Source organism: Oncorhynchus mykiss, chromosome 9 (genome assembly GCF_013265735.2).
Source record: "Oncorhynchus mykiss isolate Arlee chromosome 9, USDA_OmykA_1.1, whole genome shotgun sequence".
Classification (NCBI taxonomy): domain Eukaryota; kingdom Metazoa; phylum Chordata; class Actinopteri; order Salmoniformes; family Salmonidae; genus Oncorhynchus; species Oncorhynchus mykiss.
This window is the reverse complement of record NC_048573.1, coordinates 6,919,898-6,947,840: the sequence shown is the minus strand read 5'-3', so window position 1 is coordinate 6,947,840 and position 27,943 is coordinate 6,919,898. Positions and strand designations below refer to the sequence as shown.

At 43.1% G+C, this 27,943-nt stretch overlaps 1 protein-coding gene across 1 annotated transcript; it reads right to left on the bottom strand.

Moving 5' to 3' along the window:
- Positions 1–6,796: 6,796 nt before the first annotated feature.
- On the bottom strand, positions 6,797–27,638 carry LOC110531372 (zinc finger protein 708). Its single transcript, XM_021614563.2, has 3 exons — positions 27,292–27,638; positions 20,626–21,078; positions 6,797–9,198 (listed from the first exon to the last, which is right to left on the bottom strand). Exons 1-3 carry the CDS (start codon positions 27,455–27,457, stop codon positions 7,871–7,873), a joined length of 1,947 nt encoding a protein of 648 aa, XP_021470238.2. The 5' UTR covers positions 27,458–27,638; the 3' UTR covers positions 6,797–7,870.
- Between the last annotated feature and the right edge of the window lie 305 nt (positions 27,639–27,943).

The following is a 27,943-nucleotide window of genomic DNA, read 5'->3' as shown; positions in this document are numbered from 1 at the left end:
TGGCATTAGTTATCGCTGAACACTGTTCCATGCTGGCATTTGATCACATTGGAGAAGCATATAGAGCTGCTTTTCTCAGACTCCACTGCTGCTACCCACTTCAAAATGCACAGGACAAAGTGCACAGAAATGATTAACGGTGTTCTAGCACCCTACTTTCTGAAAAAGTTGGTCTCCGATGTGGGTGACCAGTGTTTCAGCCTCCTCCTCGATGAGTCCACAGATGTAAGTGTTTCTAAGTAGCCTGGGGGTTGTGATAAGGTACTTTAGTGACACCAAGCAGACAATTGTATCAACATTTCTGGAGCTTGTTGAGTTGGAGAAGATGTCAAATCTATAGCCCGTGCTGTTGTGGCTTTCCTCGAGAAGTGTTGTCCTAAAAAAGAGAAACTCCTGGGGATAGGGACTGACAATGCCTCTGTTATGACGGGGATTAACAATGGGGTCCATAAAGTGCTGAAGGAGGAGTATGGCCTCAAATGTCTGGTTCTTATTCGCTGTGTGATGCCACTCTCTGCAGCTGGCTCATTTGTAGTATTAAAACATATTTAGGGTGTTTTTTTACTCACTTTTTATCTCTCCCACGACGTCGTTCCTCTCTCCTACAGCATCCATCACAATTACATGCACGTGGCCAATTATGCGATGACATCATTTAGCGACTTTTAGTACAGCCAATAGCTACTTTCTTTTACTGAAGAGGAGTTGGCAACACTGGGCAGAAGGACAGATTTGTACCTTGTCAGCTCGAGGATTCCATCCAGCAACCTACCTATACAGTGCTACATAACGAAGGTTACAAATGTAACCACGGTTACGTGAGCTATTGGATCACTCCAGACCTTTTTGTCGACAGTGGTGGAAAACGCCACCGTTTGTCAGTGATCTACAGCGCCTCGAAAAAGGCACACGAGTTGGAAGTAGTGCGTGCAGAAGCTATTTAAGGGGATCAGCTGGAGCACTACCCAGTACACGGGACTAATCTGAAAATCCTTACTAGGAATGTATCCTGCCGTGCGGAAGGATACCCTGTGGTGATTCAATAGCTCACATAACCATGGTTACATTCGTAACCTTCGATCGTCCCATTTTTTTTTGTCTCCCAATTTTACTTCCGTGTTTTAGTCAAGGAATTTTGGGAAACTCCTTCCTTATAGCTGGTTGTGAGCCCAGAAACTCACAACAGGGTCATCAACTGGATGGGAGTTTACTGTGCAAGACAGCCTAAAGACCAGCAGTAAAGGAAAACGATGACTACATGTAGACAAACAGTGGAGTCGACTGTGTATCATTACTCTTATCTATACAATATTAAATCAACATCATGAATAAGCACCATTAGGTTCAAATGAATGGAAAAAAAAACTAGTGGACAAATGAAGATGTTTTCTGAAAAGTACACTTGAAATCAATATTCGTATAAATCAGTATCAATAACCTGGAGTTTTACTACAGGGTACAGACCAGTGATAATGGATATAGATTCTAACTGAATAAAAGGACAGAACTAATTGTAACACGGGTGACTCCTGACAGCTGCTACTGATGGGACAGCGTGCACTAAAACCAGAGAATGCAGTTATAGAGAATGTTATGGTATTGGGGCTGGAAGAACACTGTAGTTCGCTTAAAACAGAGTTTACACTAATACAAAATAAACTCATCAGGAGTCAACTGTATATCATTACTCTCAAAATTTTAAAACAATATCCCGAGTGAGCAGCATTAGGTCAAAATGAATGAGGAATACTCTTGACAGATGGAAAGAGATTTGAATAAATCATTAACATCAGAAAGACCATTCTCTCATCACCCTGGGAGACAGGAAGTAAGTGGTAACATCAGTAAACCATTCTTTCATCACCCTGGGAGACAGGAAGTAAGTGGTAACATCAGTAAGACCATTCTCTCATCACCCCGGGAGACAGGAAGTAAGTGGTAACATCAGTAAACCATTCTCTCATCCCCCTGGGAGACAGGAAGTAAGTGGTAACATCAGCAAACCATTCTCTCATCACCCCGGGAGACAGGAAGTAAGTGGTAACATCAGTAAACCATTCTCTCATCACCCCGGGAGACAGGAAGTAAGTGGTAACATCAGTAAACCATTCTCTCATCACCCTGGGAAACAGGAAGTAAGTGGTAACATCAGTAAACCATTCTTTCATCACCCCGGGAGACAGGAAGTAAGTGGTAACATCAGTAAACCATTCTTTCATCACCCTGGGAGACAGGAAGTAAGTGGTAACATCAGTAAACCATTCTCTCATTACCCTGGGAGACAGGAAGTAAGTGGTAACATCAGTAAACCATTCTCTCATCACCCTGGGAGACAGGAAGTAAGTGGTAACATCAGTAAACCATTCTCTCATCACCCTGGGAGACAGGAAGTAAGTGGTAACATCAGTAAACCATTCTCTCATCACCCTGGGAGACAGGAAGTAAGTGGTAACATCAGTAAACCATTCTCTCATCAACCTGGGTTACAGGAAGTGGTAACATCAGTAAACCATTCTTTCATCACCCCGGGAGACAGGAAGTAAGTGGTAACATCAGTAAGACCATTCTCTCATCACCCTGGGAGACAGGAAATAAGTGGTAACATCAGTAAACCATTCTCTTATCACCCTGGGAGACAGGAAGTAAGTGGTAACATCAGTAAACCATTCTCTCATCACCCTGGGAGACAGGAAGTAAGTGGTAACATCAGTAAACCATTCTCTCATCACCCTGGGAAACAGGAAGTAAGTGGTAACATCAGTAAACCATTCTTTCATCACCCCGGGAGACAGGAAGTAAGTGGTAACATCAGTAAACCATTCTTTCATCACCCCGGGAGACAGGAAGTAAGTGGTAACATCAGTAAACCATTCTCTCATCAACCTGGGAGACAGGAAGTAAGTGGTAACATCAGTAAACCATTCTCTCATCACCCTTAGACAGGAAGTAAGTGGTAACATCAGTAAACCATTCTCTCATCACCCTGGGAGACAGGAAGTAAGTGGTAACATCAGTAAACCATTCTCTCATCACCCTGGGAGACAGGAAGTAAGTGGTAACATCAGTAAACCATTCTCTCATCACCCTGGGAGACAGGAAGTAAGTGGTAACATCAGTAAACCATTCTCTCATCAACCTGGGTGACAGGAAGTGGTAACATCAGTAAACCATTCTTTCATCACCCCGGGAGACAGGAAGTAAGTGGTAACATCAGCAAACCATTCTCTCATCACCCCGGGAGACAGGAAGTAAGTGGTAACATCAGTAAACCATTCTCTCATCACCCCGGGAGACAGGAAGTAAGTGGTAACATCAGTAAACCATTCTCTCATCCCCCTGGGAGACAGGAAGTAAGTGGTAACATCAGCAAACCATTCTCTCATCACCCCGGGAGACAGGAAGTAAGGGGTAACATCAGTAAACCATTCTCTCATCACCCCGGGAGACAGGAAGTAAGTGGTAACATCCGTAAACCATTCTCTCATCACCCTGGGAAACAGGAAGTAAGTGGTAACATCAGTAAACCATTCTTTCATCACCCCGGGAGACAGGAAGTAAGTGGTAACATCAGTAAACCATTCTTTCATCACCCCGGGAGACAGGAAGTAAGTGGTAACATCAGTAAACCATTCTCTCATCACCCTGGGAGACAGGAAGTAAGTGGTAACATCAGTAAACAATTCTCTCATCACCCTGGGAGACAGGAAGTAAGTGGTAACATCAGTAAACCATTCTCTCATCACCCTGGGAGACAGGAAGTAAGTGGTAACATCAGTAAACCATTCTCTCATCACCCTAGGAGACAGGAAATAAGTGGTAACGTCAGTAAACCATTCTCTTATCACCCTGGGAGACAGGAAGTGGTAACATCAGTAAACCATTCTCTCATCACCCTGGGAGACAGGAAGTAAGTGGTAACATCAGTAAGACCATTCTCTCATCCCCCTGGGAGACAGGAAGTGGTAACATCAGTAAACCATTCTCTCATCCCCCTGGGAGACAGGAAGTAAGTGGTAACATCAGAAAGACCATTCTCTCATCACCCTGGGAGACAGGAAGTGAGTGGTAACATCAGTAAGACCATTCTCTCATCCCCCTGGGAGACAGGAAGTAAGTGGTAACATCAGTAAGACCATTATCTCATCCCCCTGGGAGACAGGAAGTGGATTCTGGTGTTAAATCCTAGATGCTCCATACCTGCTCTCCTGCCCTTGAGCAAGGCACATAACCCCCCCCCCACAACAACTGCTCCACAGGTGCTGTAGTATGGTAGCCCCCTGCTCCAACCTCTATGTATGTGTCTCTTTTCGGAGGGTTAGGGATAAACGTCGAAGTCGGACTTCTTTGTACAATTACTTACCGTATCAAATTTGATTTTCTGTAACTTAAAGGATGAAAGAGCCGGGCTTTAAGATAAGCAGAAAATACCAACTTTATTGTCTATTACGTTTAAACAGAATGAAAATGTGTCATGGCGCTCTGAGTTACAATAAAATAATAAAAACAGAGATAAAACATACACATCATTTACATGTCAGACTGAAATGTCAGAATGAAACACATTAAATATTGAAATGTCAGAATTAAATGTCAGAATAAAACAAATTAAACATTTACATGTCAGAATGAAACACATTAAATATTGAAATGCCAGAATTAAATGTCAGAATGAAACACGTTAAATATTGAAATGTCAGAATTAAATGTCAGAATAAAACAAAATAAACATTTACATGTCAGACTGAAATGTCAGAATGAAACACATTAAATATTGAAATGTCAGAATGAAACACGTTAAATATTGAAATGTCAGAATGAAACACGTTAAATATTGAAATGTCAGAATGAAATGTCAGAATGAAACACATTAAATATTGAAATGTCAGAATGAAACACGTTAAATATTGAAATGTCAGAATGAAACACGTTAAATATTGAAATGTCAGAATGAAACACGTTAAATATTGAAATGTCAGAATGAAATGTCAGAATGAAACACATTAAACATTCACATGTCCGTTCATCAGCCTTAATAAGGATTGTCACTGCAGAGGGGATACATTTTTTGGGGGGGACCGTTCTTCTTTGTGAGTTCCACCTGTCGTCTCCGACCTGACGGCAGCGTTTGGAAGGATGCTTGCAGTTTTCCTTGTGATGCTTTGTGTTTACAGTTCTTGGAGTTGTGGCCGTTTGCTGCGGACAGTTTTGCTGGCCTGGCACAACTTGTGCCAGTTAACTCCTGTTTCTCACTGAGAGGTTCCCATACCCGAAGGGGATGTAGTAATTGAGAACACTCGATCGGGGATTTGTACACCATGATCAGTGTGTTTGCTTGCATTAAAACGGAATTGTTTCTTAAGTAGGGAAATAAGCTGCCTGGACTTTTTGTAGATGAGGTCAGTGTTTTACTGGAAGCTAAGTTTGTGGTCGAAAATTGTCCCTAAGTATTTCAAATGTGTGACTTGCTCCACATCCTTACACGGTGACAAGCTCGAGAGAAGGGCTTCCATTTCCCAGCTTTCTTTCCTCCAAGGCACAGTTTTTTATTCTTGGTGATGTTGAGGTCAAGAAAACTACTGTCAAACCACATCAAGAGGCAGTCAATGGACTGGGAGTAGCTGGAGATGGACTTGACCTCCAGGCAAGCAACCAGAGCCATGTCGTCTGCATATTTGATGAGGGCCATATCGCTGTTGCTTCCTAAGAGATTTGTCCACATCCTGCCTTTTTATTCACTTACCTGACCAACTTAAAAAAATAAAAAATAAAGTTTTACTCCAGACACAAACAATCACTTACAGACACACACAAACAATGACTACATCTCCTCTGACCTGAACCCATCCCTAGTGCCTGACCACACCTCCATCCCTAGTGCCTGACCACACCTCCATCCCTAATGCCTGACCACACCTCCATCCCTAGTGCCTGACCACACCTCCATCCCTAGTGCCTGACCACACCTCCATCCCTAATGTCTGACCACACCTCCATCCCTAGTGCCTGACCACACCTCCATCCCTAGTGCCTGACCACACCTCCATCCCTAGTGCCTGACCACACCTCCACCCCTAGTGCCTGACCACACCTCCATCCCTAGTGCCTGACCATACCTCCATCCCTAGTGCCTGACCACACCTCCATCCCTAGTGCCTGACCACACCTCCATCCCTAGTGCCTGACCACACCTCCATCCCTAGTGCCTGACCACACCTCCATCCCTAGTGCCTGACCACACCTCCATCCATAATACCTGACCACACCTCCATCCCTAATGCCTGACCACACCTCCATCCATAATACCTGACCACACCTCCATCCCTAGTGCCTGCATTATTGGTTGCCACAGCCGTAAAATTGTACCAATTCATTTTTCCTCGGTTGCCCATGATATTTCAACACTGTGTCAATGATAGCAGATCAATTCTCTATGTTTTTAGTATAGTTTTTTTTCCAAGATGAGAAGAGAATCTTCCAGCCCATTAGGTCTCTCACTATGCCCCCCCCCCCCCCCCCCCCTACATTTACATTGTAATACCTCTGATATCCAACTTTCTAACTCAGACTCAGGGAGGTAAAACCACCCCCAGACTCAGGAAGGTAAAACCACCCCTCAGACTCAGGAAGGTAAAACCACCCCTCAGACTCAGGAAGGTAAAACCACCCCTCAGACTCAGGAAGGTAAAACCCCCCCTCAGACTCAGGAAGGTAAAACCACCCCTCAGACTCAGGAAGGTAAAACCCCCCCTCAGACTCAGGAAGGTAAAACCCCTCCTCAGACTCAGGAAGGTAAAACCCCCCCTCAGACTCAGGAAGGTAAAACCCCCCCTCAGACTCAGGAAGGTAAAACCCCCCCTCAGACTCAGGAAGGTAAAACCACCCCCAGACTCAGGGAGGTAAAACCACCCCTCAGACTCAGGAAGATGGAAACCTTTTTTATTCTATTTGCTCATATACAGACTTATGACCAATCACATGTGGCTCTAACCCCACTCCCCCACTGACCAATCATGTGGCTTTAACCCCTCTCCCCCACTGACCAATCATGTGGCTCTAACCCCACTCCCCCACTGACCAATCATGTGGCTTTAACCCCTCTCTCCCACTGACCAATCATGTGGCTCTAACCCCACTCCCCAACTGACCAATCATGTGGCTTTAACCCCTCTCCCCCACTGACCAATCATGTGGCTCTAACCCCACTCCCCCACTGACCAATCATGTGGCTGTATCGTGATCATATAGACTTATGACCCAGTATACTTAAAAAATAATAATAATTCAGATGGGTAATTGGTATTACCGAAAATAAATACAAAAACCTTTAGGAGCCATATGCTATTCTGAAGAGGTTTCTTTTATCTGTTAAGATTTACAGGAAGATGATTCCATTGAATTAGATCTGCTTTCATATAGTTGAGTAATGGAATAAAGTTATCTGTATATATTTGTTGTTCGTTGTCACTCATTAAGGATCCTAAGTATTTGATATTGATATTGCCATTCATTATTTTCCCCCCAGACAATCTCTTTGTCCTAATGTTCTTTCCAGTAACCGAAAGGTTGCTTGAATCGAATCTCCGAGCTGACAAGGTACAAATCTGTCGTTCTGCCCCTGAACAAGGCAGTTAACCCCACCGTTCCTAGGCCGTCATTGAAAATAAGAATGTTCTTAACTGACTTGCCTGGTTAAATAAAGGTAAAATAAAATAAAAAACTACTGATCCCCGGGTGCCGACAACGTGGACGGCGATTATGGCAGCCCCTCCCAGCACCTCTCTGATTCACAGGGGTTGGGTTAAATGCGGGAGACACATTTCAGTGGAATGCATTCAGTTGGAACACTACCTAGGTATCCCCCCCTTCCCTTTCAGTTTCTGTCCTGTTTTCTTCCTTTGTGGACTTTATCCACATGCCTCAGCAGATTCGTCTTCTGAGTGAATCCTTTACCACAGACGGAGCAGCTATGGTGTTTCTCTCCTGTGTGAATCAGTTTGTGCCTCCTTAGGTCCCCTTTCTGATTGAAGCTTTTCCCGCAGTCACCACAGCTAAAAGGTTTCTCGCCTGTGTGAGTCAGTTTGTGCATGGTTAGGTGCTCCTTCCGATTGAAGCTTTTCCCACAGTCAACACAGCTAAATGGTTTCTCTCCTGTGTGAGTCAGATTGTGCATGGTTAGGTGCCCCTTCCGATTGAAGCTTTTCCCACAGTCACCACAGCTAAATGGTTTCTCTCCTGTGTGAGTCAGTTTGTGGATGGTTAGGTGACCTTTCCGATTGAAGCTTTTCCCGCAGTCAACACAGCTAAATGGTTTCTCTCCTGTGTGAGTCAGTTTGTGTATGGTTAGGTGGCCTTTCCGATTGAAGCTTTTCCCACAGTCACCACAACTAAATGGTTTCTCTCCTGTGTGAGTCAGTTTATGTTCAGTTAGGCTCATCTTCCGATTGAAGCTTTTTCCACAGTCACCGCAGCTAAATGATTTCTCTCCTGTGTGAATCCTCATGTGATTGGGCAGGTTGTGTTTGAAGGTCATGCCACAGGGTTTCCCAATGTGACAGAGTCGGACATGGGCCTTCAGTTTACAGGTGGAGTTGAAGCTTTTTTTGCAAAAGCTACATTCACTGGGTCTCTTCTTGGTGAGAGTCACATGTCTCTTCAGGTCAGCTTTCAGAGCAAATGTTTCACCACAGTCATGACAGTGGTGAGTTCTTCTAGACATGGTGTTGGGTTTGGAACAATGTTCCCCCATTGGTGGGTTTCGATCCAATGTTGGGCTGGTATCCAACAGTGGACTGTTGTCAAGTCCTACTGGGTCTCTGCCTACAGCTGAACTGTGGCTGGAGGCATTGTTTTGATTACCTGGACGGTCACATGGAATGTTGAGACCCTTAATGTGGGTCACAGTGCCAGAAGGTTTGAGATCCACTAGTTTAGAGTCTCTCTCTCTGTTCTCCACAGTCTGGGTTTGGTCCTCCTGATCACATTCACTTTTCACACAGGAAGGAGAGAATATGAACTCTATTATATCAGGCTCCACCCCTTGAAGCTGCTCTTCCTCCTGACTGGTCCTGACTTCCTCCTGTTCCTCTTTAATCTGTTTGGTCTCTGGGTCCTTCTGCCCCAGACTGGGGCTCCACTCCTGCTCACAGTGCTGCTGCTCAGAGGGAACCTCCTCTTCAGAGACAGAGGGCTGCAGGGATTCTGGAGGGAAGGAGAGAAGGAGCAGAGGTTACCTATACAGCCTGGATACAGAGGTTACCCAGCTATACAGCCTGGATACAGAGGTTACCCAGCTATACAGCCTGGATACAGAGGTTACCCAGCTATACAGCCTGGATACAGAGGTTACCCAGCTATACAGCCTGGATACAGAGGTTACCCAGCTATACAGCCTGGATACAGAGGTTACCCAGCTATACAGCCTGGATACAGAGGTTACCCAGCTATACAGCCTGGATACAGAGGTTACCCAGCTATACAGCCTGGATACAGGGGTTACCTATACAGCTTGGATACAGAGGTTACCCAGCTATACAGCCTGGATACAGGGGTTACCTATACAGCCTGGATACAGAGGTTACCTATACAGCTTGGATACAGAGGTTACCCTGCTATACAGCCTGGATACAGAGGTTACCCAGCTATACAGCCTGGATACAGAGGTTACCCAGCTATACAGCCTGGATACAGAGGTTACCCAGCTATACAGCCTGGATAAAGAGGTTACCCAGCTATACAGCCTGGATACAGAGGTTACCCAGCTATACAGCCTGGATAAAGAGGTTACCTATACAGCCTGGATACAGAGGTTACCTATACAGCCTGGATACAGAGGTTACCTATACAGCCTGGATACAGAGGTTACCCTGCTATACAGCCTGGATACAGAGGTTACCTATACAGCCTGGATACAGAGGTTACCCTGCTATACAGCCTGGATACAGAGGTTACCTATACAGCCTGGATACAGAGGTTACCCTGCTATAAAGCCTGGATACAGAGGTTACCTATACAGCCTGGATACAGAGGTTACCCTGCTATACAACCTGGATACAGAGGTTACCCTGCTATACAGCCTGGATACAGAGGTTACCTATACAGCCTGGATACAGAGGTTACCCTGCTATACAACCTGGATACAGAGGTTACCCAGCTATACAGCCTGGATACAGAGGTTACCCAGCTATACAGCCTGGATAAAGAGGTTACCCAGCTATACAGCCTGGATACAAAGGTTACTTATACAGCCTGGATACAGAGGTTACCCTGCTATACAGCCTGGATAAAGAGGTTACCCAGCTATACAGCCTGGATAAAGAGGTTACCCAGCTATACAGCCTGGATACAGAGGTTACCCAGCTATACAGCCTGGATAGCTATACAGTCTTGATACAGAGGTTACCCAGCTATACAGCCTGGATACAGAGGTTACCCAGCTATACAGCTAGGATAGCTATACAGTCTTGATACAGAGGTTACCCAGCTATACAGCCTGGATAGCTATACAGTCTTGATACAGAGGTTACCCAGCTATACAGCCTGGATAGCTATACAGTCTTGATACAGAGGTTACCCAGCTATACAGCCTGGATAGCTATACAGTCTTGATACTAGGGCTGGGCTATATCTAGTTTTTCAAATATATTTTAGCGTGATATGTAAAATGCCTGTATCGCAAGAATCGAGGTTCTGTTGTAATGTTGTAACGTTTTGCAAATGCAGCATCTCACGGTCTCTTCTCTGTCAGCCCAATCATGTCCCAATTGCATGACAAGACGTGCACAGAGGTTATCCACCAATCACAACCCGAGACAGCCTTTCACATATTGTAACCACGCCTGAGAAGTGTAGCGACAACATCATCCCCCAAAAGGGCAGCAATGTTTTTTCAGTAATATGGAAGTGGTTCGGGTTTAAGAGGTCTGATGTTCAGCAAACGAATGTCCTGTTTAAAAATGTGTCGAAAGACGACGAGCAGCAGCACAACCAACCCTTCAACTGAAACACGCGGTGGAATGGGAGGAATGCGGGAAAAACGTCTGATAAAAGACAAACTACCAGCCGCATCCTTTTCAAATGTTATCTCTTATGACAAGAAAGGTTTGAGTTGGAAGGAGATAACGGATGCAGTGACCTATTACTACGCGAAAGATATATTTACAGCAGAAAAGACAGGCTTTAAAAAGCTGCTAGGTAACACAGTTGACCACATATCAGCTGCCAAGTCGCAAGTATTTCACTGAAGAAGCCCTGCGGTGATTATACTCTGCTATCCGCGAAAGAGTGACAGAGAAGCTGGCTCGTGTTTCTTATTTTTCCACCTCAGCCGATCTATGGTCGAGCAGAACATCAGAAACTCTGTACCTAAGTTTGACAGTCCACTACATAAATGACTACTGGAAATTGCAACATGTCTGCCTCCAGACGTCTTACTTCCCCGATGATCATAGGGGTGAAGTAATAGCCCCGGGTCTCAAAGACTCTCTGGCATCGGGGAAGATGAGCCTGACAGCGGGAGCAACATGATAAAAGCACTGCGCTTGAACAACTGGACCGGCCTGCAGTGCTTTGGGCCCAGGTTTCACCTCGACATCGGTATGTGTGACATTGGATAATTAAAGTGCATTCAAAGTAGTGATGTTCAGGCCAGGTGTAGGCTAATGTGTTAGTAGTGGTGTCGTTCTGCCAATCCAATAGCAAAGAACCACAGGCTGTTTTAATTATAACAACAAATTTAACTAAATTAATACATTTTCAATCAAAATGATTATATATAAACTACATATTCAAACAGCTAGTGGTTAAACATTCCTAAACAATAGAATAAAAGTGTGGGTTTGTTCATTTGTTTTGCACAAATAAGCCTTGAGCTCTACTTTTTATTTTAATAAAGAACATTCAATGAAGAATGTCTTGACCTTTTTTATTTGTTTGGAGAAAAACAAGAAATCGAGATTTATTGTGAATCATCCAAACCTCTGAAAAAAATGTAGATATTATTTTTTAGGCCATATTGCCCAGCTCTACTTGATGCCCTGCAGCTGTTAGGACTGAATGAGGATGTATTGTATGGTGAGGTCCCTGGTAAAAACCTCTGTATCCAGGCTGTTAGGACTGAATGAGGATGTATTGTATGGTGAGGTCCCTGGTAAAAACCTCTGTATCCAGGCTGTTAGGACTGAATGAGGATGTATTGTATGGTGAGGTCCCTGGTAAAAACCTCTGTATCCAGGCTGTTAGGACTGAATGAGGATGTATTGTATGGTGAGGTCCCTGGTAAAAACCTCTGTATTCAGGCTGTTAGGACTGAATGAGGATGTATTGTATGGTGAGGTCCCTGGTAAAAACCTCTGTATCCAGGCTGTTAGGACTGAATGAGGATGTATGGTATGGTGAGGTCCCTGGTAAAAACCTCTGTATCCAGGCTGTTAGGACTGAATGAGGATGTATTGTATGGTGAGGTCCCTGGTAAAAACCTCTGTATCCAGGCTGTTAGGACTGAATGAGGATGTATTGTATGGTGAGGTCCCTGGTAAAAACCTCTGTATCCAGGCTGTTAGGACTGAATGAGGATGTATTGTATGGTGAGGTCCCTGGTAAAAACCTCTGTATCCAGGCTGTTAGGACTGAATGAGGATGTATTGTATGGTGAGGTCCCTGGTAAAAACCTCTGTATCCAGGCTGTTAGGACTGAATGAGGATGTATGGTATGTTGAGGTGCCTGGTAAAAACCTCTGTATCCAGGCTGTTAGGACTGAATGAGGATGTATGGTATGTTGAGGTGCCTGGTAAAAACCTCTGTATCCAGGCTGTTAGGACTGAATGAGGATGTATGGTATGTTGAGGTCCCTGGTAAAAACCTCTGTATCCAGGCTGTTAGGACTGAATGAGGATGTATGGTGAGGTCCCTGGTAAAAACCTCTGTATCCAGGCTGTTAGGACTGAATGAGGATGTATGGTGAGGTCCCTGGTAAAAACCTCTGTATCCAGGCTGTTAGGACTGAATGAGGATGTATTGTATGGTGAGGTCCCTGGTAAAAACCTCTGTATCCAGGCTGTTAGGACTGAATGAGGATGTATGGTATGTTGAGGTCCCTGGTAAAAACCTCTGTATCCAGGCTGTTAGGACTGAATGAGGATGTATTGTATGGTGAGGTCCCTGGTAAAAACCTCTGTATCCAGGCTGTTAGGACTGAATGAGGATGTATGGTATGTTGAGGTCCCTGGTAAAAACCTCTGTATCCAGGCTGTTAGGACTGAATGAGGATGTATTGTATGGTGAGGTCCCTGGTAAAAACCTCTGTATCCAGGCTGTTAGGACTGAATGAGGATGTATTGTATGGTGAGGTCCCTGGTAAAAACCTCTGTATCCAGGCTGTTAGGACTGAATGAGGATGTATTATTGTATGGTGAGGTCCCTGGTAAAAACCTCTGTATCCAGGCTGTTAGGACTGAATGAGGATGTATGGTATGTTGAGGTCCCTGGTAAAAACCTCTGTATCCAGGCTGTTAGGACTGAATGAGGATGTATGGTGAGGTCCCTGGTAAAAACCTCTGTATCCAGGCTGTTAGGACTGAATGAGGATGTATGGTGAGGTCCCTGGTAAAAACCTCTGTATCCAGGCTGTTAGGACTGAATGAGGATGTATTGTATGTTGAGGTCCCTGGTAAAAACCTCTGTATCCAGGCTGTTAGGACTGAATGAGGATGTATTGTATGGTGAGGTCCCTGGTAAAAACCTCTGTATCCAGGCTGTTAGGACTGAATGAGGATGTATTGTATGGTGAGGTCCCTGGTAAAAACCTCTGGATCCAGGCTGTTAGGACTGAATGAGGATGTATTATTGTATGGTGAGGTCCCTGGTAAAAACCTCTGTATCCAGGCTATTAGGAATGAATGAGGATGTATGGTGAGGTCCCTGGTAAAAACCTCTGTATCCAGGCTGTTAGGACTGAATGAGGATGTATGGTGAGGTCCCTGGTAAAAACCTCTGTATCCAGGCTGTTAGGACTGAATGAGGATGTATGGTGAGGTCCCTGGTAAAAACCTCTGTATCCAGGCTGTTAGGACTGAATGAGGATGTATGGTGAGGTCCCTGGTAAAAACCTCTGTGTCCAGGCTGTTAGGACTGAATGAGGATGTATTGTATGGTGAGGTCCCTGGTAAAAACCTCTGTATCCAGGCTGTTAGGACTGAATGAGGATGTATGGTATGGTGAGGTCCCTGGTAAAAACCTCTGTATCCAGGCTGTTAGGACTGAATGAGGATGTATTGTATGGTGAGGTCCCTGGTAAAAACCTCTGTATCCAGGCTGTTAGGACTGAATGAGGATGTATTGTATGGTGAGGTCCCTGGTAAAAACCTCTGTATCCAGGCTGTTAGGACTGAATGAGGATGTATTGTATGGTGAGGTCCCTGGTAAAAACCTCTGTATCCAGGCTGTTAGGACTGAATGAGGATGTATTGTATGTTGAGGTGCCTGGTAAAAACCTCTGTATCCAGGCTGTTAGGACTGAATGAGGATGTATTGTATGGTGAGGTCCCTGGTAAAAACCTCTGTATCCAGGCTGTTAGGACTGAATGAGGATGTATTGTATGGTGAGGTCCCTGGTAAAAACCTCTGTATCCAGGCTGTTAGGACTGAATGAGGATGTATTGTATGTTGAGGTCCCTGGTAAAAACCTCTGTATCCAGGCTGTTAGGACTGAATGAGGATGTATGGTATGTTGAGGTCCCTGGTAAAAACCTCTGTATCCAGGCTGTTAGGACTGAATGAGGATGTATGGTATGGTGAGGTCCCTGGTAAAAACCTCTGTATCCAGGCTGTTAGGACTGAATGAGGATGTATGGTATGTTGAGGTCCCTGGTAAAAACCTCTGTATCCAGGCTGTTAGGACTGAATGAGGATGTATTGTATGGTGAGGTCCCTGGTAAAAACCTCTGTATCCAGGCTGTTAGGACTGAATGAGGATGTATGGTATGGTGAGGTCCCTGGTAAAAACCTCTGTATCCAGGCTGTTAGGACTGAATGAGGATGTATTGTATGGTGAGGTCCCTGGTAAAAACCTCTGTATCCAGGCTGTTAGGACTGAATGAGGATGTATTGTATGGTGAGGTCCCTGGTAAAAACCTCTGTATCCAGGCTGTTAGGACTGAATGAGGATGTATTGTATGTTGAGGTCCCTGGTAAAAACCTCTGTATCCAGGCTGTTAGGACTGAATGAGGATGTATTATTGTATGTTGAGGTCCCTGGTAAAAACCTCTGTATCCAGGCTGTTAGGACTGAATGAGGATGTATTGTATGGTGAGGTCCCTGGTAAAAACCTCTGTATCCAGGCTGTTAGGACTGAATGAGGATGTATTGTATGGTGAGGTCCCTGGTAAAAACCTCTGTATCCAGGCTGTTAGGACTGAATGAGGATGTATTGTATGGTGAGGTCCCTGGTAAAAACCTCTGTATCCAGGCTGTTAGGACTGAATGAGGATGTATTGTATGTTGAGGTCCCTGGTAAAAACCTCTGTATCCAGGCTGTTAGGACTGAATGAGGATGTATGGTATGTTGAGGTCCCTGGTAAAAACCTCTGTATCCAGGCTGTTAGGACTGAATGAGGATGTATGGTATGGTGAGGTCCCTGGTAAAAACCTCTGTATCCAGGCTGTTAGGACTGAATGAGGATGTATGGTATGTTGAGGTCCCTGGTAAAAACCTCTGTATCCAGGCTGTTAGGACTGAATGAGGATGTATTGTATGGTGAGGTCCCTGGTAAAAACCTCTGTATCCAGGCTGTTAGGACTGAATGAGGATGTATGGTATGGTGAGGTCCCTGGTAAAAACCTCTGTATCCAGGCTGTTAGGACTGAATGAGGATGTATTGTATGGTGAGGTCCCTGGTAAAAACCTCTGTATCCAGGCTGTTAGGACTGAATGAGGATGTATTGTATGGTGAGGTCCCTGGTAAAAACCTCTGTATCCAGGCTGTTAGGACTGAATGAGGATGTATTGTATGTTGAGGTCCCTGGTAAAAACCTCTGTATCCAGGCTGTTAGGACTGAATGAGGATGTATTATTGTATGTTGAGGTCCCTGGTAAAAACCTCTGTATCCAGGCTGTTAGGACTGAATGAGGATGTATTGTATGGTGAGGTCCCTGGTAAAAACCTCTGTATCCAGGCTGTTAGGACTGAATGAGGATGTATTATTGTATGGTGAGGTCCCTGGTAAAAACCTCTGTATCCAGGCTATTAGGACTGAATGAGGATGTATGGTGAGGTCCCTGGTAAAAACCTCTGTATCCAGGCTGTTAGGACTGAATGAGGATGTATGGTGAGGTCCCTGGTAAAAACCTCTGTATCCAGGCTGTTAGGACTGAATGAGGATGTATGGTGAGGTCCCTGGTAAAAACCTCTGTATCCAGGCTGTTAGGACTGAATGAGGATGTATGGTGAGGTCCCTGGTAAAAACCTCTGTGTCCAGGCTGTTAGGACTGAATGAGGATGTATTGTATGGTGAGGTCCCTGGTAAAAACCTCTGTATCCAGGCTGTTAGGACTGAATGAGGATGTATGGTATGGTGAGGTCCCTGGTAAAAACCTCTGTATCCAGGCTGTTAGGACTGAATGAGGATGTATTGTATGGTGAGGTCCCTGGTAAAAACCTCTGTATCCAGGCTGTTAGGACTGAATGAGGATGTATTGTATGGTGAGGTCCCTGGTAAAAACCTCTGTATCCAGGCTGTTAGGACTGAATGAGGATGTATTGTATGGTGAGGTCCCTGGTAAAAACCTCTGTATCCAGGCTGTTAGGACTGAATGAGGATGTATTGTATGGTGAGGTCCCTGGTAAAAACCTCTGTATCCAGGCTGTTAGGACTGAATGAGGATGTATTGTATGTTGAGGTCCCTGGTAAAAACCTCTGTATCCAGGCTGTTAGGACTGAATGAGGATGTATGGTATGTTGAGGTCCCTGGTAAAAACCTCTGTATCCAGGCTGTTAGGACTGAATGAGGATGTATGGTATGGTGAGGTCCCTGGTAAAAACCTCTGTATCCAGGCTGTTAGGACTGAATGAGGATGTATGGTATGTTGAGGTCCCTGGTAAAAACCTCTGTATCCAGGCTGTTAGGACTGAATGAGGATGTATTGTATGGTGAGGTCCCTGGTAAAAACCTCTGTATCCAGGCTGTTAGGACTGAATGAGGATGTATGGTATGGTGAGGTCCCTGGTAAAAACCTCTGTATCCAGGCTGTTAGGACTGAATGAGGATGTATTGTATGGTGAGGTCCCTGGTAAAAACCTCTGTATCCAGGCTGTTAGGACTGAATGAGGATGTATTGTATGGTGAGGTCCCTGGTAAAAACCTCTGTATCCAGGCTGTTAGGACTGAATGAGGATGTATTGTATGTTGAGGTCCCTGGTAAAAACCTCTGTATCCAGGCTGTTAGGACTGAATGAGGATGTATTATTGTATGTTGAGGTCCCTGGTAAAAACCTCTGTATCCAGGCTGTTAGGACTGAATGAGGATGTATTGTATGGTGAGGTCCCTGGTAAAAACCTCTGTATCCAGGCTGTTAGGACTGAATGAGGATGTATTGTATGGTGAGGTCCCTGGTAAAAATCTCTGTATCCAGGCTGTTAGGACTGAATGAGGATGTATTGTATGTTGAGGTCCCTGGTAAAAACCTCTGTGGCCAGACACTCTAGGTCTGGAAAAGAGGTTGTGTTAAGGACGTGGTCACATGACATGTGATTTCCATTCCATCCTGTCTGTGGCAACATGTACGTGGGCCAGACATCCAGATGCTTGAAACCGAGCTGAAGCAAGGATGAAAATAACCTTGTTGCTCGTCTCTTTGTCCGGTGCTCTAACAGCGTGTCTTCTCTTCAATTCCAGGTGGAAGTGTCACCAAGAGGAGACGACAACCCTTCTGAATATATACTTTATGCCTCCAACTCAATCATCAAGTTTGCAGACGACACAACAGTAGTAGGCCTGATTACCAACAGTGATGAGACAGACTACAGGGAGGAGGTGAGGGCCTGATTACCAACAATGATGAGACAGACTACAGGGAGGAGGTGAGGGCCTGGTGGAGTGGTGTCAGGAAAATAACCTTCCCTCAACATCAACAAAACGAAGCTGATCGTGGACTTTAGGAGACAGCAGAGGGAGCCCCAATCCACATCGACAGGACAGCAGAGGGAGCCCCAATCCACATCGACAAGACAGCAGAGGGAGCCCCAATCCACATCGACAGGACCGCAGTGGAGAAGGTGAAAAGCTTCAAGTTCCTCGGCGTACACACCACTGACAAACTGAAATGGTCCACCCACACAGACAGCGTGGTGAAGAAGGCGCAACGGGGGGCTTGGCCCCTAAGACCCTCAGACACTTTGACAGATGTACAATCGAGAGCATCCTGTCAGGCTGTATCACCGCCTGGTACGGCAACTGCACCACCCGCAACTGCAGGGCTCTCCAGAGGGTGAAGCGGTATGCCAAACACATCCCCGGGGGCACAATGCCTGCCCTCCAGGACACCTACAGCACCCGATGTCCCAGGAAGATGATCAAGGACAACAACCACCCGAGCCACTGCCTGTTCTCCCTACTATCATCCAGAAGGCGAGGTCAGTACAGGTGCATCAAAGCTGGGACCGAGAGACTGAAAAACAGCTTCAATCTCAAGGCCATCAGACTGTTAAATAGCCATCACTACCCAGCTACAACCCAATTATTTAAAAACTATATATAAATAATGTCCCTTTTATAAGGACCCTGTCTTCCATAGGTCATTCGTAAAAATCCAAATAACAGATCTTGATTGTTAAGGGTTTAAATACGGTTTCCCAATGAACCATGAACAATTAATGAACATGCACCTGCGGAACGGTCGTTAAGACACTAACAGCTTACAGACGGTAGGCAATTAAGGTCACAGTTATGAAAACTTAGGACACTAAAGAGGCCTATCTACTGACTCTGAAAAACACCAAAATAAAGATGCTCTGGGTCCCTGCTCATCTGCGTGAACGTGCCTTAGGCATGCTACAAGGAGGCATGAGGACTGCAGATGTGGCCAGGGCAATAAATTGCAATGTCTGTACTGTGAGATGCCTAAGACAGCGCTACAGGGTGACAGGACGGACAGCAGATCGTCCTAGCAGTGGCAGACCACGTGTAACAACACCTGCACAGGATCAGTACATCCGAACATCACACCTGCGGGACGGTTTTAACAGGACTACGACCCTAAGCACACAGACAAGACAACGCAGGAGTGGCTTCGGGACAAGTCTCTGAATGTCCTTGACGGGCCCAACCAGAGCCCGGACTTGAACCCGATCTAACATCTCTGGAGAGACCTGAAAATAGCTGTGCAGCAACGCTCCCCATCCAACCAGACAGGGCTTGAGAGGATCTGCAGAGAAGAATGGGAGAAACTCCCCAAATACAAGTGTGCCAAGTTTGTAGCATCATACCCAAGAAGACTCAAGGCTGTAATCGCTGCCAAAGGTGCTTCAATGAAGTACTGAGTAAAGGGTCTGAATACTTATGTAAATGGAATATGCAAAAAAAAATCTAAAAAGCTGTTTTTGCATTGTCATTATGGGGTATTGTGATGTCATTATGGGGTATTGTGATGTCATTATGGGGTATTGTGATGTCATTATGGGGTATTGTGATGTCATTATGGGGTATTGTGATGTCATTATGGGGTATTGTGATGTCATTACGGGGTATTGTGATGTCATTACAGGGTATTGTGATGTCATTATGGGGTTTTGTGTGTAGATTGATGAGGAAAACTATTTAATCCATTTTAGAATAAGGCTGTAACGTAACAAAATGTGGAAAAAGTCAAGCGTTCTGAATACTTCCTGAAAGCACTGAGGTGTTATGTGTTTACCTTGTCTGTCTTTTTGTTGCAGATTGTCGTCTGTATTGTTCTGTCTGAGATTATGGGTTCCTGATACAAACACCTCATTTTGTATTTGTAGAATTACATCTCTATGTTCTGTTCTATGTGATATGACATCGAGTGGCCCTTTGGGTTACTTTAGATTACCACAGGTGTCTGTAATTATCTCTGGCTGCCCAAGTCTAATCTCTTTCCCATTAATTGACCAATCAGATCAGCACTGAAAATGATCTGGAGTGAAAAGATAAATGATTGGTGGGTGGGGGGGGGGGGGGCAGAATTGGTCTGCCTGTATAAACGCAGCCTTAGTGGCCTCATCTGTCCCACTGTTTGGGGAGATTTGCTCTGAGGAAGGTTGAACGACAGAAAGATAAAATGTAAGAAATGTGCTGTTTCTTTTTTTTCTGTTTCTAAAGTCAGTAAATTCTAGAACCTATTTTCATACTTTCAAATAACTTCCTGGTTTTTGTGACACAGACATGTTTTTATCCAGCTGTCAGTACATCCACATACGAACCTAGTAGATCTACATACGAACCTAGTAGATCTACATACGAACCTAGTAGATCTACATACAAACCTAGTAGATCCACATACGAACCTAGTAGATCCACATACGAACCTAGTAGATCCACATACGAACCTAGTAGATCTACATACGAACCTAGTAGATCCACATACGAACCTAGTAGATCCACATACTAACCTATTCTACATAGTTTAATCTCCGGTGTGATCCGCAGCAGTCTCCGTAGCCGATCATTCTCTTCCTGGTACTCTGCTACTGCTTTAGCAAATTCCCCGGAAATCTCCACAGCAGCAAACGCCGTTAAACGCTCATTTAAAAACTCTTGAAACGACTGTAATTTAGACATTTTAGGTGGACTGAGAGTTGGGTGTTCAGCTAGTATGGGATCTTGACGTGGGTCCTCCTGATCACATTCACTTTTCACACAAGGAGGAGTAAATATGAACTCTATGATATCAGGCTCCACCCCTTGAAGCTGCTCTTCCTCCTGACTGGTCCTGACTTCCTCCTGTTCCTCTTTAATCTGTTTGGTCTCTGGGTCCTTCTGCCCCAGACTGGGGCTCCACTCCTGCTCACAGTGCTGCTGCTCAGGGGGAACCTCCTCTTCAGAGACAGAGAGCTGCACGGGTTCTGGAGGGACAGAGAAGAGGAGCAGAGGTTACCTATACAGCCTGGATACAGAGGTTACCACAGTCCCCAAATCCAGAACAAATTCAAGAAAGCGATCAGTATTATGAAGAGCCATTGTTGCATCGAACTCCATTCCATCAACATTTCTCAAGCGAACAGCAAACCTGTTTTAGAAAACAGAAAGCAACACCTCACAATGCGTCTCCCCTATTTGACCTATATATTTTGTGCGTATGTATTGACATATTGGTGTAGGCTACGTGTGCCTTTAAAAAATATTTTCTGTAGTTTTGTCCTTGAGCTGTTCTTGTCTATTAATGTTCTGGACGATGTCATGTTTCACGTGAACCCCAGGAAGAGTAGCTGCTGCTTTTGCAACAGCTAATGGGAATCCTAATAAAATACCAAATTACCACAGTATAAGTCATAACCATAAAACTTAACTGTCAAAACAGGGAAATGGTTTTAATAGTTTTTCCACCATTCATTTTTCCCCGTAGGGGATTTTACAATAAAATAAGGGCTGTGTTTTATGTTGTATAAGTAAATAAGGAGTCTTACCCTTTACAATGACTTAAAATAAGGAGTCTTACCCTTTACAATGACTTAAAATAAGGAGTCTTACCCTTTACAATGACTTAAAATAAGGAGTCTTACCCTTTACAATGACTTAAAATAAGGAGGCTTACCCTTTACAATGACTTAAAATAAGGAGGCTTACCCTTTACAGTGACTTAAAATAAGGAGTCTTACCCTTTACAATGACTTAAAATAAGGAGTCTTACCCTTTACAGTGACTTAAAATAAGGAGGCTTACCCTTTACAGTGACTTAAAATAAGGAGGCTAACCCTTTACAGTGACTTAAAATAAGGAGTCTTACCCTTTACAATGACTTAAAATAAGGAGTCTTACCCTTTACAATGACTTAAAATAAGGAGGCTAACCCTCTACAATGACTTAAAATAAGGAGTCTTACCCTTTACAATGACTTAAAATAAGGAGTCTTACCCTTTACAATGACTTAAAATAAGGAGTCTTACCCTTTACAATGACTTAAAATAAGGAGTCTTACCCTTTACAATGACTTAAAATAAGGAGTCTTACCCTTTACAATGACTTAAAATAAGGAGTCTTACCCTTTACAATGACTTAAAATAAGGAGTCTTACCCTGGCGTGACATTTGATAACCATGTAAATCTCTCTCGGACAAGGTGACTTTTATTAATATATTCACCTGTATTTACTACCCAAAAATGAAATGCTAATCAGCTCCTGATGTGGCTATCATAAAGAATTACAAACACAAAGAACTACAAACACAAAGAACTACAAACGCAAATAACTACAAACGCAAATAACTACAAACGCAAATAACTACAAACGCAAAGAACTACAAACGCAAAGAACTACAAACGCAAAGAACTACAAACATAAGGAACTACAAACATAAATGACTACAAACAAAGAACTACAAACACAAAGAACTACAAACACCACAATCTTTTATTTTATATTATGCTGTTGATATTTTCATCATTGCAGCATCAAGAGTTTTGTCCTTTTAGCCTCTCCTTTTGAATATATGAAGAAGGCACAGTGATGCTGAAACGTTGGTGATTTACCCAATAAATTACTGGGAGTTTATATATGGAGTTTATATATGGAGTTTACATATGGAGTTTATATATGGAGTTTACATATGGAGTTTATATATGGAGTTTACATATGGAGTTTATATATGGAGTTTACACATGGATTTTACATATGGAGTTTACATATGGAGTTTATATATGGAGTTTACATATGGAGTTTATATATGGAGTTTACACATGGAGTTTACACATGGAGTTTACACATGGAGTTTACATATGGAGTTTACATATGGAGTTTACATATGGAGTTTATATATGGAGTTTACATATGGAGTTTACATATGGAGTTTACATATGGAGTTTACATATGGAGTTTACATATGGAGTTTATATATGGAGTTTACATATGGAGTTTACATATGGAGTTTACATATGGAGTTTACATATGGAGTTTATATATGGAGTTTACATATGGAGTTTATATATGGAGTTTATATATGGAGTTTATATATGGAGTTTACATATGGAGTTTACATATGGAGTTTACATATGGAGTTTATATATGGAGTTTATATATGGAGTTTACATATGGAGTTTACATATGGAGTTTACATATGGAGTTTACATATGGAGTTTATATATGGAGTTTATATATGGAGTTTATATATGGAGTTTACATATGGAGTTTACATATGGAGTTTATATATGGAGTTTATATATGGAGTTTACATATGGAGTTTATATATGGAGTTTACATATGGAGTTTATATATGGAGTTTATATATGGAGTTTATATATGGAGTTTATATATGGAGTTTACATATGGAGTTTACATATGGAGTTTATATATGGAGTTTATATATGGAGTTTATATATGGAGTTTATATATGGAGTTTATATATGGAGTTTATATATGGAGTTTACATATGGAGTTTACATATGGAGTTTACATATGGAGTTTATATATGGAGTTTATATATGGAGTTTATATATGGAGTTTATACATGGAGTTTATATATGGAGTTTATATATGGAGTTTATATATGGAGTTTATACATGGAGTTTACATATGGAGTTTATATATGGAGTTTATATATGGAGTTTATATATGGAGTTTATATATGGAGTTTATATATGGAGTTTATATATGGAGTTTATATATGGAGTTTATATATGGAGTTTATATATGGAGTGTGCGACTCGCTTTATTTTTGATAGTTTATTCGCCGTTAGTCAGCACCTCCACACAAAATAATTTTTCTGGGTGTGCGCCAACTCATGTTTGTTTATTCTACCAAATAATTGATTAAAACACACTTTTTTTTCAATGAAGGTCTACAGTCGTGGCCAAAGGTTTTGAGAATGACACAAATATGAATTGTCACAAAGTCTGCTGCCTCAGTTTGTATTATGGCAATTTGCATATACTCCAGAATGTTATGTAGAGTGATCAGAAGAATTGCAATTAATTGCAAAGTCCCTATTTGCCATGCAAATGAACTGAATCCCCAAAAAACATTTCCACTGCATTTCAGTCCTGCCACAAAAGGACCAGTTGGCATCTTGTCAGTGATTCTCTCGTCAACACTCACACTTGTGTTAACGAGGACAAGGCTGGAGATCACTCTGTCATGCTGATTGAGTTCGAATAACAGACTGGAAGCTGCACCCTCCTGTGCTTGGAATCATTGTTCTTCCTCTGTAACCATGGTTACCTGTAAGGAAACACGTGCCGTCATCATTGCTTTGCACAAGAAGGGCTTCACAGGCAAGGATATTGCTGCCAGTAAGATTGCACCTAAATCAACCATTTATCGGATCATCAAGAACTTCAAGGAGAGCGGTTCAGTTGTTGTGAAGGCGGCTTCAGGGCGCCCAAGAAAGTCCAGCAAGCGCCAGGACCATCTCCTAAAGTTGATTTAGCTGCATGATCGGGGCACCACCAGTACAGAGCTTGCTCAGGAATGGCAGCAGGCAGGCGTGAGTGCATCTGCATGCACAGTGAGGTGAAGACTTTTGGAGGATGGCCTGGTGTCAAGAAGGGCAGCAAAGAAGCCACTTCTCTCCAGGAAAAACATCAGGGACAGACTGATATTCTGCAAAAGGTACAGGGATTGGACTGGTGAGGACTGGGGTAAAGTCATTTTCTCTGATGAATCCCCTTTCCGATTGTTTGGGGCAAACTCGGAAAAAAGCTTGTCCGGAGAAGACAAGGTGAGCGTTACCATCAGTCCTGTGTCATGCCAAAAGTAAAGCATCCTGAGACCATTCATGTGTGTGGTTGCTTCTCAGCCAAGGGTGTAGGCTCACTCACAATTTTGCCTAAGAAAACAGCCATGAATAAAGAATGGTACCAACAAATCCTCAGAGAGCAACTTCTCCCAACCATCCAGGAACAGTTTAGTGACGAACAATGCCTTTTGTGACAAACTCCAAGCATTGATTACGCAAGGATGGGCTGCCATCAGTCAGGATGTGGCCCAGAAGTTAATTGACAGCATGCCAGGGCGGATTGCAGAGGTCTTGAAAAAGAATGGTCAACACTGACTCTTTGCATCAACTTCATGTAATTGTCAATAAAAGCCTTTGACACTTATGAAATGCTTGTAATTATACGTCAGTATCCCATAGTAACATCTGACAAAAATATCTAAAGACACTGAAGCAGCAAACTTTGAAAATGAATATTTGTGTCATTATCAAAACTTTTGGCCACGACTGTACAGTACTCTGTAGGGTAGCACCATGGTGTAGCCAGAGGACAGCTAGTTTCCGTCTTCCTCTGGGTACAATGACTTCAATACAAAACCTAGGAGGTTCAATGTTCTCACCCCCTTCTATAGACTTACACAGTAATTAGGACAACTTCGGGACGACGTCCTCCAACCTATCAGAGCTCTTGCAGCATGAACTGACATGTTGTCCACACACTCATAGGATCAGAGAATTAAACTAGTACTAAAAGCATAAGCTACAGCTAGCTAGCACTGCATAACATGTGGTGAGTAGTTGACTCAACGAGAGAAAGACAATAGTTGAACACTTTAGAATGATTTAATACCTTCAAAAATGAAGGTAGGGAGAGCTGGCTAAATCTGATCTATTTTCCACTTCCACTTAGCTAGCGAATGCAGCTAGCTAATTAAGCCTACTCAAACACCCAGCTCAAAAAGAGATGGATGCTATGCTAGTGTAACCAATGGTTAGCTAGTTAGCGGTGGGCGCTAATAGCGTTTCAAGGTAAGCTTTTGTTTTTATTAATTTATTTCCATTGGTGCAACTGCTAAACTGCTTGCTGACTACACTGTACTGCATGATTGTAGAGGGTTTACTAACGTGATAGTTCTAGTAGCTATGTTGACTATGACGTTATAATTTAACTAGACAAGTCAGTTAAGAACAAATTCTTATTAACAAAATACAGTCTACTGGGGAAGAGTGGGTTAACTGCCTTGTTCAGGGGCAGAACGACTGATTTTTACCTTGTCAGCTCGGGGATTCGATCCAGCAACCTGATGGTTACTGGCCCAACGCTCTAACCACTAGGCTACCTGCCGCCCCATTTTAGCTAATAATGGTGACAACGATGAAGGCTGTGTGTAGTGGTTATGATATGAAGGTTTGGCTTGGAAAGATTTTTTTGCCGGGTCACAGACAGCTGATGTGTTGTGCACTGAAGGGAAAAGGTGAGACGCAAGAAGGAATTATAGCTACAACGTTCAAAGTGATCATACTGTTTGCATGTTTCTGTTACGAAAGTGAACTCAACTAGCCTACCTGGTTAAATCAAGGTGTTCTCAACTAGCCTCCCTGGTTAAATAAAGGTTAAATAAAAATACAAAAAAATAATTTGTCCAACAGAAACTCTTGTTTGCAACAGTTGGACTAATGATTACACCCTAGATCAGCTAGATGCAGGCAAGAGTGTGCAAGGCGGAATTAAAATGTCTCGCTGTCTGTCACATTGATTACAGATATTCTTCTCAACCTGTGCACCTGTGTTGTATACTATCATTCATAGGCTAGGCTATGTTGTAGCGACCTCATGATGGCTATAGGGAAAATGTGAGTATCATGTAGTAACCTAAACCTATCAATGTTACATTGAGCTGGGCAAAAGGAATATGAATGACAGTCATCCAATATGCTAATAGAAATAAGGCCGTGCTCACAGCACCGACCGGCCGCAGTCCAAATTTTACGTCTTCTAAAATCCCCTATGGGAAAAATTAATGGTGGGAAAACGATTGGAACCCTGTTTGAGCGCTAGGTTGTATGGGTATTATAACACCCCCACTGTGGGACTCTATACAGGCTTTAGACATCAGGGTTGTGGTCTATTTGAATTTTTAAGCCAGTAAATTCAAGACCAGGCTAACTATAATGCCAATTCAATAATTAAAAACTAGACTCCATTTTCAATTACTTTTCAATTACTATTTCTAAAGTGTATCAATTTTGAATTATAAATTAATATCACTTCCTGTTTTTATGACAATGTTTTTATCCATGCACGGTAGGTTTAAAAACAACTTCTTAAACGTGTATGAAGTGGTGATCAGTTAACAGTTTATCAATAAAGTATAACTATAGCTAGCTATCAGTATCTACATACGAACCTATTCGACATAGTTGTATCTCTGGTGTCCTCCGCAGCAGTCTCCGTAGCCGATCATTCTCCTCCTGGTACTCCACTACCGTTTTCTCAACTGCACCAAAAATATCCACAGCAGCCGCCGATAAACGATCATTTAAAAACACACACAACATCTGTAGTTTAGACATTTTCTGTCAAATTATAGATGGGTAGCCTATTTAGTTTAGTAAGTATGTCTTTCTTTACTGCACACAAAGAACAATAAAACCTCGTTACCAATCCTACTTCCGTGTTCTAGTCAAGGAATCTTGGGACGTTCTAGTTGGTGACGAACCCAGAAACACAACAGGGCCGCCAGCTGGATGGGAGTTTACTGTGCAAGGCAGCCTACAGACCAGCAGTAAAGGAAAACGACCACTACATGTAGACAAATAGTGGTTATCATAAGTATTGGATGATCTGGGAGAATCTATTCTTCCCCAGGAGTCAACAGTTTATCATTACTTCATACAAGATTAAATCAACATGATGAATGAGCAGCATTAGGTCAGAATTTATGAGAAATACTCTTGGATTAATGCAAGGATACCTTTTCTGGAATTGTTTTTCATTTCATTTCATGTATCAATTACATCAGCCTGACCTAAATCAAATGACCAGATATTGCTGTTTCT